The sequence below is a fragment of the Epinephelus moara genome, chromosome 16 (assembly GCF_006386435.1).
Source record: "Epinephelus moara isolate mb chromosome 16, YSFRI_EMoa_1.0, whole genome shotgun sequence".
In the NCBI taxonomy this organism is placed as follows: domain Eukaryota; kingdom Metazoa; phylum Chordata; class Actinopteri; order Perciformes; family Serranidae; genus Epinephelus; species Epinephelus moara.
This window is the reverse complement of record NC_065521.1, coordinates 33,619,723-33,638,070: the sequence shown is the minus strand read 5'-3', so window position 1 is coordinate 33,638,070 and position 18,348 is coordinate 33,619,723. Positions and strand designations below refer to the sequence as shown.

The window sequence follows — 18,348 nt, the reverse complement described above, 5'->3', positions numbered from 1 at the left end:
AACCGTCACTGCTACACCTGTCAAACTTCACTCTGGCACAGCACTTACCAGCATTTACCATCAAAACGCCGACTAATTCTTGAAACAATCTGCTCTTGATTTCAGACAAAGACAAAAGCATGCTTCACATTTCTAGCCATTAAACGGCAATCTTGCTAGTTGAAATGACAACTGTCACCTGCAGATAGTTAGTTAATTATGGCAACATTAGTTCTTAGATGTTGGTTGAAAACACCATCTCCAGCTGACTCGTTTTAATCAGAACCAGAATCCAGTTCATTGCCAAGTAGGTTTTCACATACAAGGAATTTGCTTTGGTGTATTGATGCATAACATGAAGACAGTGAGAGAAAAAAACAGTATTGCAAATATCAAGAGACATAAATATAGAATAGAATAAAGTTAGAATAAAAATATGAAGGAATACTATAGAAAAATATGTACAGTATGTCTGAACTAAAACCAAAGAGCTACAAAATTGTCCCAGGAATGTGCAGAGGGTTACAGTATTAAGTATAAAAAGAATATACAGAGCTATAGTGCAGAAGATGTGCACTAATGTAACGCATATACATGTGTGTAAAGATGAAAGTGTCAATGGGGGCCAGCTCAGGGTCCTTTAATATATATACGGATGATGGTGGTCAAAGACTGAGGCTAAAGCTGCATGACCCAGGCTAAAGTCTGGGTCCTTATCGGTCGTTAATCCATGTAGAAGATAAGGGAGTTAAGAAAACACAATAGATTTTGCACTGAGCTAGTTAGTCCTGGTATTATCAAGAAAAATGTAAGATAACAAACTAACGTGTTTGTCAAACATTACGGTGTCTCAGGTAACACAAGCTGAGGCTGCTGGAGTCTGAACTTCCCCAAATCCAACAAGGAGAGGGACAGAGCAGTTAAACTTTCTTAGCATCTGGGACTGGCTTCCACACAGTGGATGTGCTCGTCATAGCAAGCCAAGACCTGAGTGCTCACACTGTACGTGTAAAATAGACAATAAAATGGCCAGTCAGCCCCTGTGGACCATTCTGGCTATTGAGAATTGTCAATAAAGATTCATTCTAGAGCTCCGAGGCAGGTAGAAGTTTATTTGCTAGCAGAGGTCTGTAACGATACACCAGTACGATTCATAATAACACGTTACTGCCACAGCTTGACCACCCTGGCCAATATATTTTCCAACCACATGACGTGTTGTGTTGCCATGACACTTTTAGATTCTCTCTATTTCAGACTACTTTTGGCTTTTTGCCTTTATTTGACAGGACAAAGTTAAGCGTCACAGGGGAAAGAGAGGGGATGACATGCAGCAAATGGCCATAGGCTGGAATCAAACCCACAACCACTACGGCAAGGACAATGCCTTTGTATATGGGACGCCCGCCCTGACCACTGAGCCACTAGGTGCCCAGATGCTTTCTCTATTTGCCACACAGATGCAGTGAGAAAAAAAGCACTGATTTTGGAAATGATCTCGTGGCTCTGCTTCAAATGTGCGAGAGCCTGATGACGGCCTACCAAAATTTGTAACATGTCAGAAATGTATTCGAACAGCCGACGAAGCTGAAATTAGATCGGCGCTTAAGAAGAGTTATGTGTCTTAAACCGGGTCAGGAATGGGCTCAACAGTGTATGCCCAGCTTTACGTAATTTGTTAATGATATGCTAAGTTATGGTAGCACTTGATTACTGCTGTGGGTAGTAAGCCAGTCTGACGTGCTAACACTTCTTCTCATGTTTTTGGATTTCAATAGGTGATCAATCGTCAAACTTTATAAATAATACAAACACTGCTTCAATATGTGGAGATATCAAAAGCTTTACAGGCCTGCCATGCCTAGTTACAATTGCTAAGCTATGACTGGACAATCGCTGCTCTGTCAATTAACCAACTAATCCTTTCAGCACTGTTAAACTTGAAATGGTCTGGAGCTGTCTTGGAGTACTGGGTCATTTACACAGAAAACAAATATTTCATGCTTACATGGAAAAAAATCCTTTTCAAGAAAACTGCGCGGAGAACAGGACACTGAATTTTTAAGACCTTTTCCCAGAGGGAGCAACGACTGATGGGATATTGTTGTTGAAACGGTGCCAGCAAGAGTGCAAGTCAGAGCTCATCGGCCTTTGAGGAGCATCTGGAACTCTTTAGAACATCTGTGTTAGATCAGGCTCTGTAAAACACACTCCAGCACCCCAAACACAATGACAGGGCTTTACTCGTGACAAAACATAAGAGTCTCCCCCGTAGGTTGCCCTTATCTTTCCCTGAGAGCGTCGGTTATTTATTTCCATATTCTTTCATTTCATTTATTTTTTCCTGCCTTCTCCCGCTCTGACTTGCGCTCACTGTCACTTTTAGCCTTTGTGAAAGCGTCTGTGTGTGAGTGTGTGTGTGTGTGTGCGGTGCCAGGCAGCTGCTGGGTTTGTGTACTCAGCCTGAGCCTCATGTCTACACACAGCTCGCACTGCCCTTATCTGAAATGACCAGAACCACATCAACAGATAAAGAGTCGAGCCCCGCCTGCGCACTCTGCCGGGTGGTCTATACACTGCCTGGAGGTGGCCCTCGACCAGCTGCTGCTAACTGAGATGCACTACAATCGAACATTTTGTGTCCTACAGTGACAAAACTTGGGAAAAAATAAAAAACAAATGATCTTTTAAGCTGTGGTGAAAAGATATTTTGCAGCCAGTCACCTGCACAGTCTTGTCATGTCTGTAATTTGTGATGAACAGCAGAGAGAGTTTTGTCCTTTCTCAGGAAATCATTTTTCCAGTGTAACATCGATCAAACTGTTCAAACTGGAATTCTTAGTTTCTAAAGTCTGTCTTTATTGCGAATGACATGAAGCAGTGTCATTTAAACAAAACAAAACAGCACCACTGCACAAAATTTAATCATTTTTGCTTCAACATAATTGAATTTTACCAGTTCCTCAATTTCACTTATATTTTGTTTCCATTGTGGTAAAAAGCCAGTCTTTTGATTTACAGGGAAAATGTAGCAGGAAATGTTTTAAGGAGATTTTTATGCTCGGTAGCGGGTTCAAACTTGTATAAGATTCCTACAATGACTTTAACAGAGAATAGTGGCACTGTTTACCGTCAAATATCACCAATAAAAGCTTCTCAACACAACCAGACACATTCCAGCAGGAATATGATCCAAAACTGGGGGAGAAATTAACAACGTCGGCAACCAAGTTTACATGTTTTCCTGATGTTAGCATGTAGCTACTAGGGGTGTAATGAACAACTATCCAGTTTGATTGATGCAAAGTGAAAACATCGATCCATACCATCATCTTTAGGATACGCTTTTATTTTGAAAGTCTGTCACCAACTGTAGCAGGCAGATAATGGTGAGCTGCCAAGAGACACGGTGAGGATAAGGTTATCTAGTCAGGAAACAACTCAGCAGTGTGGAAATATTTTGGATTATGGAGAAAATATGGGTCAACAGACAAAGCATGCCCTCACCAGATAAAACACAACATAACGTTACCTGCCCGGACGAGCATCTCACTCCACTAACTTCTCATTATAGCAGTATCAGCTGCTCAGATTCAACAATCTTGGGCTGAAAAAATGTGCATGCAGGCTGAAATTCAACTGCGCTGTTCTGTCTGGAGATGCAGTGACTTAAACCAACAGTTAGTAAGAAAAATAATAATGTTACATGTAATTTGTTAAGCTATGAGTAGAGGAAAAAAAATCAGCTAGCCGCTAGATTAATTTATGAAATGTAAACATGCTTAAGTTAATGATGTGTGACCTGGACCTTGACAGTTATTACTGAGTTGAATGTGATACTTTTGTTGAATGAACTTGTTTTAATCCATGTTTTTTGGCCGTTGGGAGAAGTTTGCCTTCAGGTCTTTAAGCCAGGCAGACCTGATAGGAAAAACATGATGGTTTGGGTTAAAATTAAAGGTCTCTCTGACAGAAAGCCCAAAAGGTTAACTTATCCCATGGGCTGTTTTATGTGTTAGTGGAGCCTATCCCAGTTGACATTGGTCGAGAGGTGGGGTACACCCTGGACAGGTCACAAGACTATCACTGGGCTGACCGGACCGGACTAAACTCACACGCATAACTGGCACTGCCGCAAAAATCATCGGTCTTCCCACACCCAACCGCATTGAACTTAATAACAGGGCCATCACACGTATCGCAACCTCAATAGAACAGGATGCAGGTATAAAACACTGAGGTGCAGAAGGGCTCGCTTCAGGAAAAGCCTGATTCCCGCAGCCGTAGCTGCTCTGAACAACAGGCCCCGTTAATTGTATCATGTTTATATGCTGTATATATGTCTTTACTTTTTATGTGCAGCTCGCCAGTATGATATATTCTGATGGTGTCAGTGTTTGTATGTCATTGTTTTTCATGCTGAGTCCAACAACTACAGTGCTTGGGGACAATAAAACCCAACTAACTAACTAACTAACTAACTAACTAACTAACTAACTGACACATAGAGACAGACAACTATTCATACTCACATTCACACCTACTGACAATTTAGAGTCACCAGTTAACCTGCATGTCTTTGGACTGTTGGAGGAAGCTGGAGAACACGGAGAAAGCTCACACTGGCAGAGGGAGAACATGCAAACTCCACACAAAAGAGCTCTCAGACCCTAGAGTTCAAACCCCCTAAGCCTTGGTTCAAACCAGGAACCCTGTTGCTGTGAGCCAACAATGCTAACCACTGCACCACCACACAAACAGAGTATCAGAATGAGCTGAGGTATTTGTTCACGGAGACTACTTGAAGGTATGTTTACCTCATTGTTAGAAACTTTGGCCATGTTTAATATGAACGTCCTCCATTGTAACAATATAAATACAACACAATATATGAAAAAGTATCAGAATAACATCCTATTTCACATGGAAAGATTGTGACAAAGTCCAGTCCACACACACACACACACACACACACACACACACACACACACACACACACACACGCCCTTTATTTCTGGTAAAGAAACAAACAAAAGGAAGGTTAACATGGAAACTTTTCATTACATTGCTCAGATCTGTCTCCAAAATCCTCCAATCCTCCCCCGACATTAACTATTTCCTGTAATAACACTCAGTAGTTCACTCTGTACGATGGTTTATTCTATAATGAGCAGTAAATTGAGATTTTACATCATGGGATTGTTAGCAGACAGTACTTTTTTCATTCCATCATGGGAATATTTTATAGGCCCTATATGGAGCATAAATTTCACATTGGGACAGACAGCAGCATATACAGTGCACTTTAGAGTAAATACAGAGAGATATCAGACATAGCCTTTGTCTGACATTTCCCTTATTATAGCTCCAGAAATAATTTACACAAGGATAAATAAAACACCTAGTTATTTCTTCTAATCCACCCATCTAATAGACGCAGTTTACTGTGGACTGCATTAGCAGCTGGAATCTTGCAATCTGTGGAGGGAGCAATGTATTTTTGTGTATTTAAGTAAAAAATATGAGTCTAAATAAATCTGTGATGCTAAGATAAATCACAAAAGAGCAGGATGTGGGGGGATGATATTATATCTATGTTCCTTTAAAACAGGAAATGTTATGAATGTTCGACAATTGTTTCTCCTCCCTGAAGAGTGATTTACTCAAAAAGTCAGTCGCATTATTACAACAAGGTTTTTTTTCCAAGTCCTCCTCCAAAGAAAATCAAGGATTTAACCTTGTTAACATGTCCACAGGATGTTTTTATATGCTACAAGACATATCATAAGTGAAATAGCAGGAAACAGTTAATGCCATGGCTGAGCATTTCCACCTTGGAACTGCCAACACGCTCTCACTCCCCACTCATCAAATACAGCAGCTTGATCACTCTAGGTAGCCCTCTAGCGTCAATTTCTGACACTCACGGATTCTGTGTCAATTTTTGGCTCATTACATGCAAAATGTCTTTTTAAAGCAAACTTTGTGTTGACAGGAAACATGGCTGTGTGTCATTAACACTATAGGTTTAAGCAAAATACATTACTTGCTCAGGTTTAGAAAAAAGATCATGGTTTGGGTTAAAATAAGTGCGTTTGTTATGTAACTTTACTCAGTAAATAACAATGATGTCATGTGACACGCATATTACATGATGTTAACTATGCAACAAAGTTAAAAAGTATCAGCCTTGACTTTTGGTTTCACATGGGACACAAACAGCGGTCTGCTGGGTGAAAGTCCTGTTTGTTTGACTCATCCACCTCCACTCTCCCTCCCACTCTGAGGTTACTCTCTCGCTTGGCGTGGATGGGTTTACATTAGCTGTGTCTCAGTTCAGGGGCTGCAGCCTTCAAAGGCTGCATTTGCAGACCAATTGCCAACACAATGGCGCGACCAAGGCTGTAACATTTGTAAGGCTCCTTCAAATGCGGCCAAGAAATGCAGCCTTCTTTCCTAGAATTTGGAGGATGCAACGGATGAATCCTTCCTGACCCAGCCATCCCAAGATGCATTGCGCCAGTGACGATTATATATTAAGTTAGGTTAACTAACAGTTGTTAACTAGCTATAGTTTTACTGTTAACATTCCAATTAGCTAGCAAGTTAACTCCTTTCGTCAAGCACAGCTGATTGCTAGGTTACAGTAATGCCAACTAGTCGGGGCGAACAACTGGTGATGCAACCAGGACATCCTCTGCAGACCAGACTGTCCCATTGCGGAAACCGTTTGGTTTGGCTTATGCGGCCTTCAAAAGGTTGCAGCCCCTGAATGGAGACACAGCTATTGTAGTTGAAAGCCCAGTGCGTGTAATACAGATGCTTAAGGGTGCCTTGTGTATTGAAATCAGATGCCCACAGCTACTTATCAAACTGCTGTATTTGACCCCCTGGAAATGAGAACAGGCTGGAGCTGCAGTGCACCAATGACAGCCTGAGAAACAGATTCAGACGGCCAGGGGTTTGTTACATCACAAAGTTAAGGAACCAATCCCGTCAACTTGTGACACAAAGGGCATCAGATGAAAACCCAGGCAGCAAAGTAGTTTCATTTTCACTTCAGCTTGTAAGAGCTGGTGATCAAGAACAAGGTTAATCTAACACTTCATGAGCTGTTTGATAACGTTTTGTGTCCAATGTTGTAGAGAGCGATGAGCAGAGGGCGGGTACTTATATTCAAAATAATAGATCCACACATACTGTACTAAAAGAGGCAAACGTGTAGGTCACATCTAATAAATTTCAAGGCATAAAAGGATTTTTTCATGCAAAAACTTCCTAATATGTAATTTTAATAAACTGATATGAGTTTTTTGGGGTTCAAGCAATGCCTGGAGGAAAACTTCAAGATAATAAACACTGTAACTGTCCTCCCCATCACCACTGGTATTTGTGAAGATATTTTTTCTTATCTATCACCATAAAAGTATGAATGATGACACAAAGATTTCTATAAATAGTTCTGTTTGTTCGCTTTTCTGCAATTCCATCTGCTGTTTTAGATATATTTTAGTATTTTAGAGGCTGAGCACTGAAACACGAGCCCACGCACATTACAAAAATAACGTACAGCCGGATCTGGAACAATTACTTGTGAAGTAAAGCCAGTTATCCCGATCAACACTGACCACGTTCATACTCATTGTTCCTCAGTCATGTTTCTGTAAACAGGGACGTGCTGGGGGTCCCAACACTGAAAAACTACACACCACACATACACACTCCTGCTGGCAACCAGGCGGGTGTGACTTCTGTGGAGAGAGTGTGACTATTAAAGTATTTTGGCATTGGAGTCGCAGACGTGTTTTTATTTAAAGAAAAACAAAAAGAGGGACACTCGAGATGATGAAAACCCTTTTTTTTGACAGTATCAAAGATTTTCTGGAAGGCATGGGACCCCTGCAAGGACGCTGGGCCTTACATGCTGTGGACAGACAACAGGTTTAGGGATAACTGCTGTCATTAAGGAAAAAGCATGTCAACATTAGAGGAACGTAAAGGAGTCGTAATTAGCATTAAAAACAATATCTGTGCCAGAAATTAAATGTATATGAATAACAGAACCATACAAGGTCAATTATTGAAGCCAGAGAGCTTTCTTTAAAAAGTGTGGCCTATAAACACATCCGGCAATACAGACATGCACAGTCATAGTGAGCTGACCAGAGATAAGCTTCCCTGAACCACACAACTGGCAAACAACATCCTGTGCATCCCTCCCTCTCGACTCCCCACCACCTCCACTCATATGACCTCTTCTCTGTCATCGCCATGTTTAATTATGGACCATCTCATTTCGACAGCAGGGGGGGAGGAAAACAAAGCACAGATCTTTCCGCGCAGCCTAACAGCAGCGTGTCTAGAAAGCTCGCCACCCCGCCAACATCGAGGTCCTCGAGCGTTCTGATTCTCAGAAGGAGAAAGTGAACAGCAGAAATCAATTTTGACCTGATTTTTTTTTCTTTTTTTTTTACTTGAAGCAACGGTTACCAAACTGTACGCCAGCAGGCTGCACTGGGTCTGCTGGCTGCTTGAGTCGTAGTTGTTTCCATGGCAACCGCTGGACCAACTGAACACAAGCACTGAGGAGACACTTAGCAATGCTGTTTATTCCCCATCATTCTCAGAAGTGATGCTAAACTGATAACTCATTTTTCCAGCGCTCTCATTGGTCCACAGATTGGCGGTGGTGGTATATGTGTGTGTGTCTCGAGTGTGTGTGCGCATAAAACTGTATCCATGTAATCCTCATGCAAGTAAATACAGGTAACTAGTGAAATGTATTTTTGTGGAGAAACAATTACGCAACGAGGGACCATATCACATTCAGGTGTATTAATGCTTCAATTTTGATACACTGTCTTTGACCTCTCAAAGACAGTGATACAGCTGATACAGCCTATCTGAATCCTCTGAGTAAAAGGTGTGGTGTGTATGAGTGTGTCTGTGGATGATCCCATCAGTCAGCACCCATCCTGGTCGTGAGCAAAGTGTACATGTGACAGGTATCCTTGTTAAAATGCTGCTGCTGCGTTAAACACACAAATTATTTATCAAGAAGGCTGTGGAGAGGACTGCGTGGGGAGAATATCGGATTCTCCTCCGATCACACCGCCTCCTCCTTTGCTTATACAGGGTGTCTTATTCTATAGCTGCGGCTGTGCACAGGTGATCATCGCACGCTGACACTTCCTCCACTGGGACCCGAGCACCAGTCCCATCTTAATGCATGATGCACACAAGGTTATTCCAGCACCGGGAGCTGCTGTGAAACTGTGAACAGCTGATACAGTTGATACGGTGTGAGATTTGCTCTGATTAAAATGCCTCGCCGTGTAACATCCTGGAAATGTGAAAACTGAGTAAACAGCCATTTGGAAAGTTTGACGTGAGCGGACTAAGCGCATTACTACATAAGCAGTACATTATTATTTAAACTCTATTCCCTTATCTTATCTACTGAATTAAAAAATAAATAAAACCACTCTTTAAACACTTAGTGGGAGCTTGACAAGGAGACCAGTGAAACATATTGACTGTCCCCTGACCTAGAGTCCACGTCGAGGCCTGATTTGCCCTCTGTGCTATTTAATGGGCTTTTAGGGGCCTAACCCACCATCTCTGCTGTGGCCAAAGATCAAAGATCCATCCCAAAACGCATTAGCTTACGCTTCATTAACATGCCGTAGAAAAGGATAAAGAAATCGTTGTAGTATCTGTGAATGTACAGTATTAGCCTTCGAGGTATGTGAAAACCCAGGCCCATGTGTATGCAGAGAAAAGGGGGTTAGAGTGACCTGCCTGTTGCTCTGACGCAGGCTCTGATAAGACTGTCCCATGTGACGCAACAGTTAGCAGAAACGCCAAGGGCTGGGTATTTTTAGGAACCAGTCTTTGACCTCTCACAGCACTTGTGTCAACAGCATCCACACAACAATGCTGGCCGTTGTCGGGGACCATAAAGCAAACAACGTTGGGGTGAGGAATACACAATTATGAGTCTCAGTGACAAAATCAGCAAAACAATGGCTTTGACAAACCTGTCGGCAGTGATCAAAGTGTGTGAAAAGCAGCAGAGCAGCGTCTATAAAACGTGCTTTACTGGTGCATTTTTCAGATTTAATCCTGGACAGAAGCACGTTCTGTACTGTACATGTCAGTTTTCACACTCAAACAGACACCCACACATACAGGCAGGACAATAGTTCTGTGATGTTACTTCCCAAAGAAAAACAAACAGCAGCAATTCTGACAAACATTCAATAGAGACTATAAGGGAAGGTGACAACCACAACAAAGCATGGGCTGGTGTGTGTGTGTTTGCGTGTGTGTGTGTGTATTGATGGGTGGCTGGGTGGGACGTGCACATGTGTATGTACTGTACTGCTATGGCTAATTGATTTCAGCTGAGGAGTCTGAGGATCACCAACATGGCAACAGAAACAGCAGAGTGAAGCGAACATGACGTCTCCATTACAAAACCACTTTGGTTGGAGTTTGTTTTGAAAGCAGTCCTGTGTGTTACAAGGTGGTTCGGACTCTTATATACTGTAGTTTATGGTGTGAGTGTGTACAATATGACACTTGCAGTGAAGCTATGAACAGACACTCGATTCTACTGTATGCAGCTGCAAAAACAGACATACCAACCAACGCCAAGAGAAATACAGCTTAGGAAACACGCAGATGGACTGCATGTGATGTGAAAGGTTTGAAGGGATTAAAGGTCCATAAATTTCAAGAGTCAAACATGAAATACTCCTCATGTGGCGGACAGATACCATCGAAATGTCTGCAGGAGCCTCAGTTTGCTCCGGTCTAACGTGACATAATAAAAACAGGATAACAACCCTGAAAAGAAATCTATTACTCATACTAATACATGTTGTCATGTACAAACATTACGCAATTATATAACCATATATTTTGGCAAAGAAATCATGATAATTATATTTTTAAAAGTTCTAAAATAAACTATTTTTACAGCCGCTCTGTTTCAGCCTGAATTCTTTGTGGATGTCTTGAATGAAGGTGGTCCTTTCTTTTGTGTTTCGAAAAAGATGTAATGGTAATAAATGAATGAACAGAATTTAAAGGTATACTATGCAGGATTTTCCTTAAAAAAAAGGTATGGACTTGTACAAAAGTAATCCCTCTCAATCTTCACTTTTGACCAACTAAAAGCATGTGGTGGTGTCTTTATCTGCAGAGACTCTGCACTCTACCTGTATGTTCAGGACATTCCTGGGTATAGCACTCAGGTGAGGACGAAATCAGGTGCCAGAGCGTAAGTTGCATGCATCAAAGGTGAAGCTAAGAAAATTGTGGACACAGTGCCGAAAACAAAACAAAACAAATACAGCAAGGCAAATCTGAGGTTGGCTTTCACTTGACGATACTGTTTACAACCGACAATTCATGCATACACCTATAAAGGTCTAGTGTGTAGGTTTCAGTGGCATCTGGCGGTATGGGCTGCAGATTGCGACCATCTGAAACTTGCCAAGTGTGTAGGAGAACTATGGTGGCCAACACCAGTGTTTTGTTTTCTGTTCTGGGCCATTGTAGAAACAACATGGTGGACTCATGGACAAGGTCCGTGTATAGATATAAGCAGCTCAGTCTAAAGCAACAAAAACACAAACGATTTTTAATTTCAGGTGATTATACAAACATGAAAACATAGTCATAAATATATTATTCCATATCTGCCAATTAATCCTCCTAAAGCCAAAACCACTGGACATTAAACAGATTTTATTAGAAAGCAACTACACTATGTAAACTGAATGCTATGATGCACAATAATTACAACCTCATTTGTCACAAAAACCACAAAGCTAGATCATGCTCTCAGAACTTAGTTATAAATCCTGAATCTTTCTGTGGAAGATGAAATATTTATGACTACATACGCAACTAGTTTGTAAACAATAAACTCTTAATTTATTATAAGGATGTTTAACAGTCAATAACTCAGTTAATCTGCCTTTTCAGGAATGTGTGAGTGTGCTTTGAACACATTTGATTGACTGTGACTGGGCAACATAAGCAAACATACGGGACATCACCTTTTTCCAAGTGAACCTCCACTTCAAACCAGTAAAAGGGGCGCAGAGAAATATACATAACCACGCAGAAAATCTCTCATGTGAAGTGACTTTAATTATTGTCATTTAAAATGTTGTCTTCATGTCCAGGGATACTCAACTTGCTATGCTCAGGGGCCACATGTGCAAAATGACAGGAGGCCAGAGGCCAGTTAATGAGCAAACATTAATAATATTGATCAGATAAAATGAATCAACATTAAAAGGCCCATAACTCATCTGTCTTTGAGAAGTATTTGTTTTTAAATTAAATGGTTTAGTATTGGCTTGAGGTGGCAAAATGAAGGCAAATTCATCAGTCCATTTTTAATTGAATAACATTTGATTGAATAGCTTTTGACATTTGCTGTCCTTAGTCGTCTTTGCCAAGAGGTAAAACCATTTACAGGTGTATGCAGGGGTGCTTCTAGGATATCTTTGCCTTGCACTTTTTTTTGACAGACAAGCTCTATTTTGATGCCTTTTTATATATCCCAGAAATAGAAAAGGAGTCTTATTTACATTCGCAATACAAAAAGGAATTTTCAGTCGTTTACTTGTATATGAATAACCTATTAATTGACAGGTTATTGGAGTATCCTGTTTATGTGTTTGAGCATGTAAATATCAAATCCAGTTCACAAAAAACAGGATAAGGCCTTATCCTGTTTACGAGAAACCTGAATATGCAAGGTGAAGTACTCCAAAAGAAACTGGGATACTGTAGCATGTATACACCTTATTCCAGTTATTGATGGCTGCCAATTATCTGCTCAGGTGCAGCTGTTACCTTACTTAAATGGAATTATTTTATCTTCATTATGAATTGGAAAATGGTTGGCGTATGATGTGGCTCATGATGAAACTGGTTTTTAGGGCCTTAAAAGAATCTTGAATGAGGTTCTCCTCAGTCTTTTTAAGGTCGTCACAGAGCTGCCGACCCAGATGTGGTGATAAGAAGCACCACTGACATTGACCCCTGACCTTTTGCCCCATGTTTCTGAGGCATTTAGGTCGGGTGAAGAAGTGTCGAAGCTCTCTCAACAAGGTGTCCATAAATTTTCGTGCATTTATGATTTTTTTTTTTTTTCGCATTTTGTGTGTATGATCCTCATGTCTCAGGCATTTCTGCTTTTACTGAGTTTGAAATAAATAAAAGTGCATTCAAGAACCACACACAGCTGGTCACTGATTTAACTCCACTCCACTCAGCTCATAAAACTACAGTCTGATATACAAATACAATAAAGCATTTACTTTACAGATGATGGATTAATCAGCTACTCATACTTTTCCTGTAATCAACTCATAAGGAGGGGGGAGAAACCCGACTACACAGATTCCCTTTCAATTCCCCGTTTAAATCTGCAGTGCCGTCAAACAGAAGTTGGCAATGAAAAGACGACAGAAAAGCGGATCTGCATTTACATCATTCTTCACACACACCTTTATCATCATCCATACCCATGAACACCAACCGAAACCCTGTGAGGTTAATGAGTTATTGGAGAAAGAGGAAATACTTGCACACAAGCGTGAAACAGTGATTGATGACACTGTTTTACTGTGTCACATATACTACACTGGTGACCTTAGGAATAAACAGCATGGCCGGGCTGCAGCTATCTCATGACATTCATTCACTTAACAACGGCAAACAATGTTTGAGCCTGTGATGGATTGCACTACGGTACATCATGTATGATGTTACAGAACACACAGCACTTACTGAGTTCCCATGAATCCCTAACCTCTTCCTGTAGTTCAGTAATTAATTTATAATCACAATATTATAACAAATGATCTGTCTTTACAGGACTTGTATGGGTTGTAGTCCGGCTACCACGTGAGAGGATATGTTACTGATTGCGTACCTTACAGTCATGGCAGAGACATTAAAGTGACACTCAGTGATTTACAATTAGGTCTAATATCCCCCTATTGTTTTCATCTAATGGCCTTCCCATTATGTTTTCCATAACTCTTCCCCAAGGAGATGACAGTTATGAAACATCTATGGCTGCACAGAAAGCAAGCAGCCACCATACCCCCCCCACGACACCACCACCAGTCGACCTCACCCTCGTCACCCCACCCTTGGAGAAAAGTACAAAGCGTCCCTTGTGTGAGAGCACAGAGACCTGAGTGATACTGCTTTATATCATGGTATTCTCCCATTGTCACACAACAGTACACACTCACACACATACAGCCGTCCAGCCGGGGCAGCTCATTCAGCCCGCTGACCTTCAGCGAGCCCCTAGGTCCTTGGCATGACGCACAAACAACACACTGTACAGAAAGACGTATAAGCTCCAGAATATATGTAAATGCACATATACAACATAGCGACAAAACACAGAAGAGCAACACTGTGTCCGCTGTGTTGCTAGTTCTCACGGTACAACACCACGCTATCATAAACACCATGACAGGAGACGTTTTTAATGCCTTCAGACTTGTAGTACCGTAATAGTGTGTACAGTTCAGTTAAATTACAGCTATAACTTACTACTATATGTCACAAATGACAGTTTTCTGATGTACTCAATTACTTATCAACTACTTTAACCTCAGTGTTTCCAGGTTTTTGTAGTACTTAAAGTAGATTCATATTTTAAAGAAACATTTCAGGCATGTAACTAATAATTATTTTGTTATCATTAACTCTGCCGATTATTTTCATGATTAATCAATCCATAGTTTGATCTACAGTGTCAGAAAATCATGAAAAATGACCATCAAAATTTAATAAAGCCTAGAACTAGATGGCACTTGACTTGTGGTGCTAAAAGTGCCAAAAATAAATAAATAAATAAAAGAAAAACTGCAATGATTCTTTCCAGAAACCATGATCCACTTACACAAGATATTCCACAGACCTTGCCGTGAGCAGTTTAATTTAGGAACTTTTTTCTTTCTACTGTACTACATCCGCCAAACATATCACCCCGCAGAAGGAAGCGTGCATCTTTTCATGGACGAGAGGGTTGTGCTCTTGACAGAGCAAGATATAAACATTAATGACATCTTCATGGGCTGTTAACATTGGCTAGCTCAGTGTTGCTAACAGCAGATGCATGCTTCCTTCTGCGCAGTGATACAGTTGGCGGGTGAAGTTCAGTAACGAGAAAATAGTTCCGACATGAACCTGCTCACAACAAGGGATGAACTGTGCCTTTAAGTAAAGAAAAATAATCATGTGTATAATTCATTACATGACATATTTTGTACCTCAGAAAAGTTGAAAGGTGTCGCTCACAGTGACCAAAGACTGTCAAAATATTGGATGTAGCTACCGTGACGTCACCCATTGGTTTGTGGACTCCTGTTTTATAGCTTTGAGTTTGGCATTCTGGTTGTCACCATCTTGGTTTTTTGGAGCCAGAAGTGACCAGATGTGGGCGAGTCACTGGTGCGGTGTAGGAGTGAAGGGTGGATCTGACAGAGAAGCCAAGGGCGCTATCGGCAGACAACCTGTCACTCAGTGGCTCAAGTGGCCTGCCCTTATGTGTTTAAGCCCTAATAAAATGTAAAAGTTATGCGTAAATTCAACCCCTATGGAGTTGTTATGACAGGGTAAACTAGCTATTGAGACCAAAACTGTTTCATGTGCCATACTGTAAATATGTTTATTTCTACTGTGAAGTTGGGCATTCTAACATGAGGGTCTATGGGGGTTGACCGACTTCTGGATCCAGCTTCAAGTGGGCATTCAAAGAACTGCAGATGTGGGCACTTCTGTGTTGGCTTCATTTTTCAACCCCGGAGGTAGCAGCTTGATAGACACACACACGATGACCACATGTCTCTGAAATTCCTCTTAGCAGTGTGTTTGGCATCTTTCAGCTCATGTTTTGGTTTTGCAGCCTGTAACTTCATTGTTTCAATTCCGTTTCACAGTGCTCATCAACCCTGTTTTCAGCCACAGAAGGTAGCAAAAATCTATAATAAACCTGTAGCACTAAATGGCCCACAGATAAAGCTAGTACCTAGCTGGTGAACATAGGGAAGGATTTTGCAAAATGATTGCTAATGATGCTCTGTGTCAGCTGGGTGTGTGAGGACTGAATCATACAGACTGAATAGAGATGAATCTATTGCAAAGTCCAAAACCTGTTCATCAGGAGAGAGTTATCAGCTTGATGCAGGCAGTTTAAACGTCTACACAGCCACGTCTTACCCTTATGAAAACATGCTTTATGTTGAAACATTACTTGCTACATGTTATCAAAAACCTCCAACTATAAGTTTGTTCTAGACCCCATAATGCTAGATCCTTTGGAGAAAGTTATCTTGAACAATGCTTAGCTACGCAACACACATCTGCACAAATGGAAACACCAAAGGGTCAGTGAATTAGAAGAGGTAAAACCCAACTTGATCAGAGTATGATGAGTCTCCACCCTGTTCAATGTCAGTGTCAGTTCAAGTCAACCAATAAACAGTCAAACAGTCAGACATCAAGGCTCCCTTACCTGTTTCCAGAGGAACTGGTCTTCCTGATTGATCTGCCAGGTGGTGACCACGTGTATGATGGACAGCACTGCTCCACTCAGCACCGCCGCCCTCATCCTCACAGGCAGCAGAGTGTAGATGATGTAGATGAAGAACACGGACCACCAGATACCTTCTGAGGCGCTCCTGGGTGCCACCATGAACACCCCGAACACCTGTACCGTCAGCAAGACTCCGATCACCAGGTAACTGACCATCCACATGTAGTCCTGGTGGAAGCCGTTGCGGTTGCACACCACCATAAGAGCCATGAAGAGTGCCATTGCCACCGACAGGGCTGACGAATAGGCCACGTGAGGGGCGGCGTGGACACAGTGGAAGGTCAGCATGATGCCGCACACGATCACAAGTACCCCCATGAGCATGGTCAAGGAGCTCTGGTTCAGCCTGAAGAAGTAACGCTGGTAGAGGCGCTCCAGCTTGCGGGACTGGAATTTTTTCGACTGGAACACCTGCACCACCCTGAGCCAGCAGTCCGCAGCCGTCATCACCCCTGCTGCGCCGTTGGGACCGTCATCGCCCATGTCCCCACTTCCTCCATTACATCCCCCTTTCCTGCCTTTCAGCTCCCCGTCCTCAAAGCCCAAGTCGACCGATTTCAGCCCCACCCCTTCCCCGGGAGCCCCTCCCCTCTTGCCGTAGTGGTCCTCCTGCCATCCGCAACGGACGCCGAAGTTGCCCCCGCCTCCCACGGCTCCCGCCACCCCTCCGCGGTGGTGCTGATGGAGGGGGGCTCCAGAGGGGGGCTCCATAGCATCTGGGTCCCGCAGACAGCTCATGTAACGTGGGTTGCAGAGAGATGAACCTCCCTTCCGTTTGGACTTCTTGCCATTGCGCTCCCCCCACGCAGTCTTGCGGTCGTCCACTCTGGCGACTAGGAAACCACTGAACCAGGACATTCTGTGAGAGCAGAGAGGAATGTTCAGTACAAACAGGTCAAAGACAGATTACAGCTACAGCACTGATACCATGTGGGGGGACCATTTACCTGTTGGGGTTCTGGTACATGTCCCAGCCCTTTCCCTTACAGCCGGTTCACTCATTTATCCCCTTGAACGAAATTTTGAAGAAGTGAGGAGGGGTTTGTAGAGGCCACACTGCAGGGCCGCAGGGTGGGACTGGCTGGATGGGGTCAAAAGGCGCACCAGTCGCTTCACAATGCTCCAGATGTTTGTGCCAGGGCCAGTGATCAGAGACGAAGGTTAATGAGAGGACCAGTCTCTGCTGCCAGGCCTATCTCCACGGCTTCTGCTGGGTCTGGAGGAAAAATCAAACATGTACAGTAGATTGTGTAAAAGACAATGCACAAATAGATCTATGTAGTAGTGAGATCAAGTGAGAAACATCTGATCATGATGCTAATGTGGATGTGTTGTCCAGCCAGTTGATGCTAATACTCATATGAATGAAGAGGCTGGACTCACATTTAGCTCTTTAGTTTGTTGGCATCTCCATCCCAAATCTCACAGGAAATAAAAAGCATCCTTGTCTGCTAAACAAAATAAATCTCATTTCCTGGATACCCGGACACACTTCAGATTTCCTCTCATAAAAACTGAGACAGATTCAAAGAAGAAGAGACTTCCAAATCTACGGGGGAGGAGAGGGGGAGGATAGGACCCAAAATAGCTTGAAGGCTTGGGTTTTTTAAGGTGAACCAGAACTTGCTCGATTTGACCCCCTTGCAAAAACACACCCTCTGGTATAAACACACACAACAGTCAGGTTGGCTGAAGATAAAGAGCGACTCCTTCGAGCTCTG

General features: G+C 42.3%; 1 protein-coding gene across 2 annotated transcripts in view; it reads right to left on the bottom strand.

Annotated features, from left to right (window-relative positions):
• The window catches only part of LOC126403383 (adenylate cyclase type 6-like), a 51,845-nt gene that overhangs the window by 29,268 nt on the left and 4,229 nt on the right, over positions 1 to 18,348 (bottom strand). For both annotated transcript variants that reach the window (XM_050066011.1, XM_050066012.1), the window contains exons 2-3: positions 17,575 to 17,843; positions 16,547 to 17,486 (exon numbers count right to left, since the gene is read on the bottom strand). In XM_050066011.1, coding sequence (XP_049921968.1) covers positions 16,547 to 17,486; positions 17,575 to 17,594 — 960 coding nt within the window. In that variant the 5' untranslated portion in view covers positions 17,595 to 17,843. The remainder of the gene's footprint in view (positions 1 to 16,546; positions 17,487 to 17,574; positions 17,844 to 18,348) is intronic.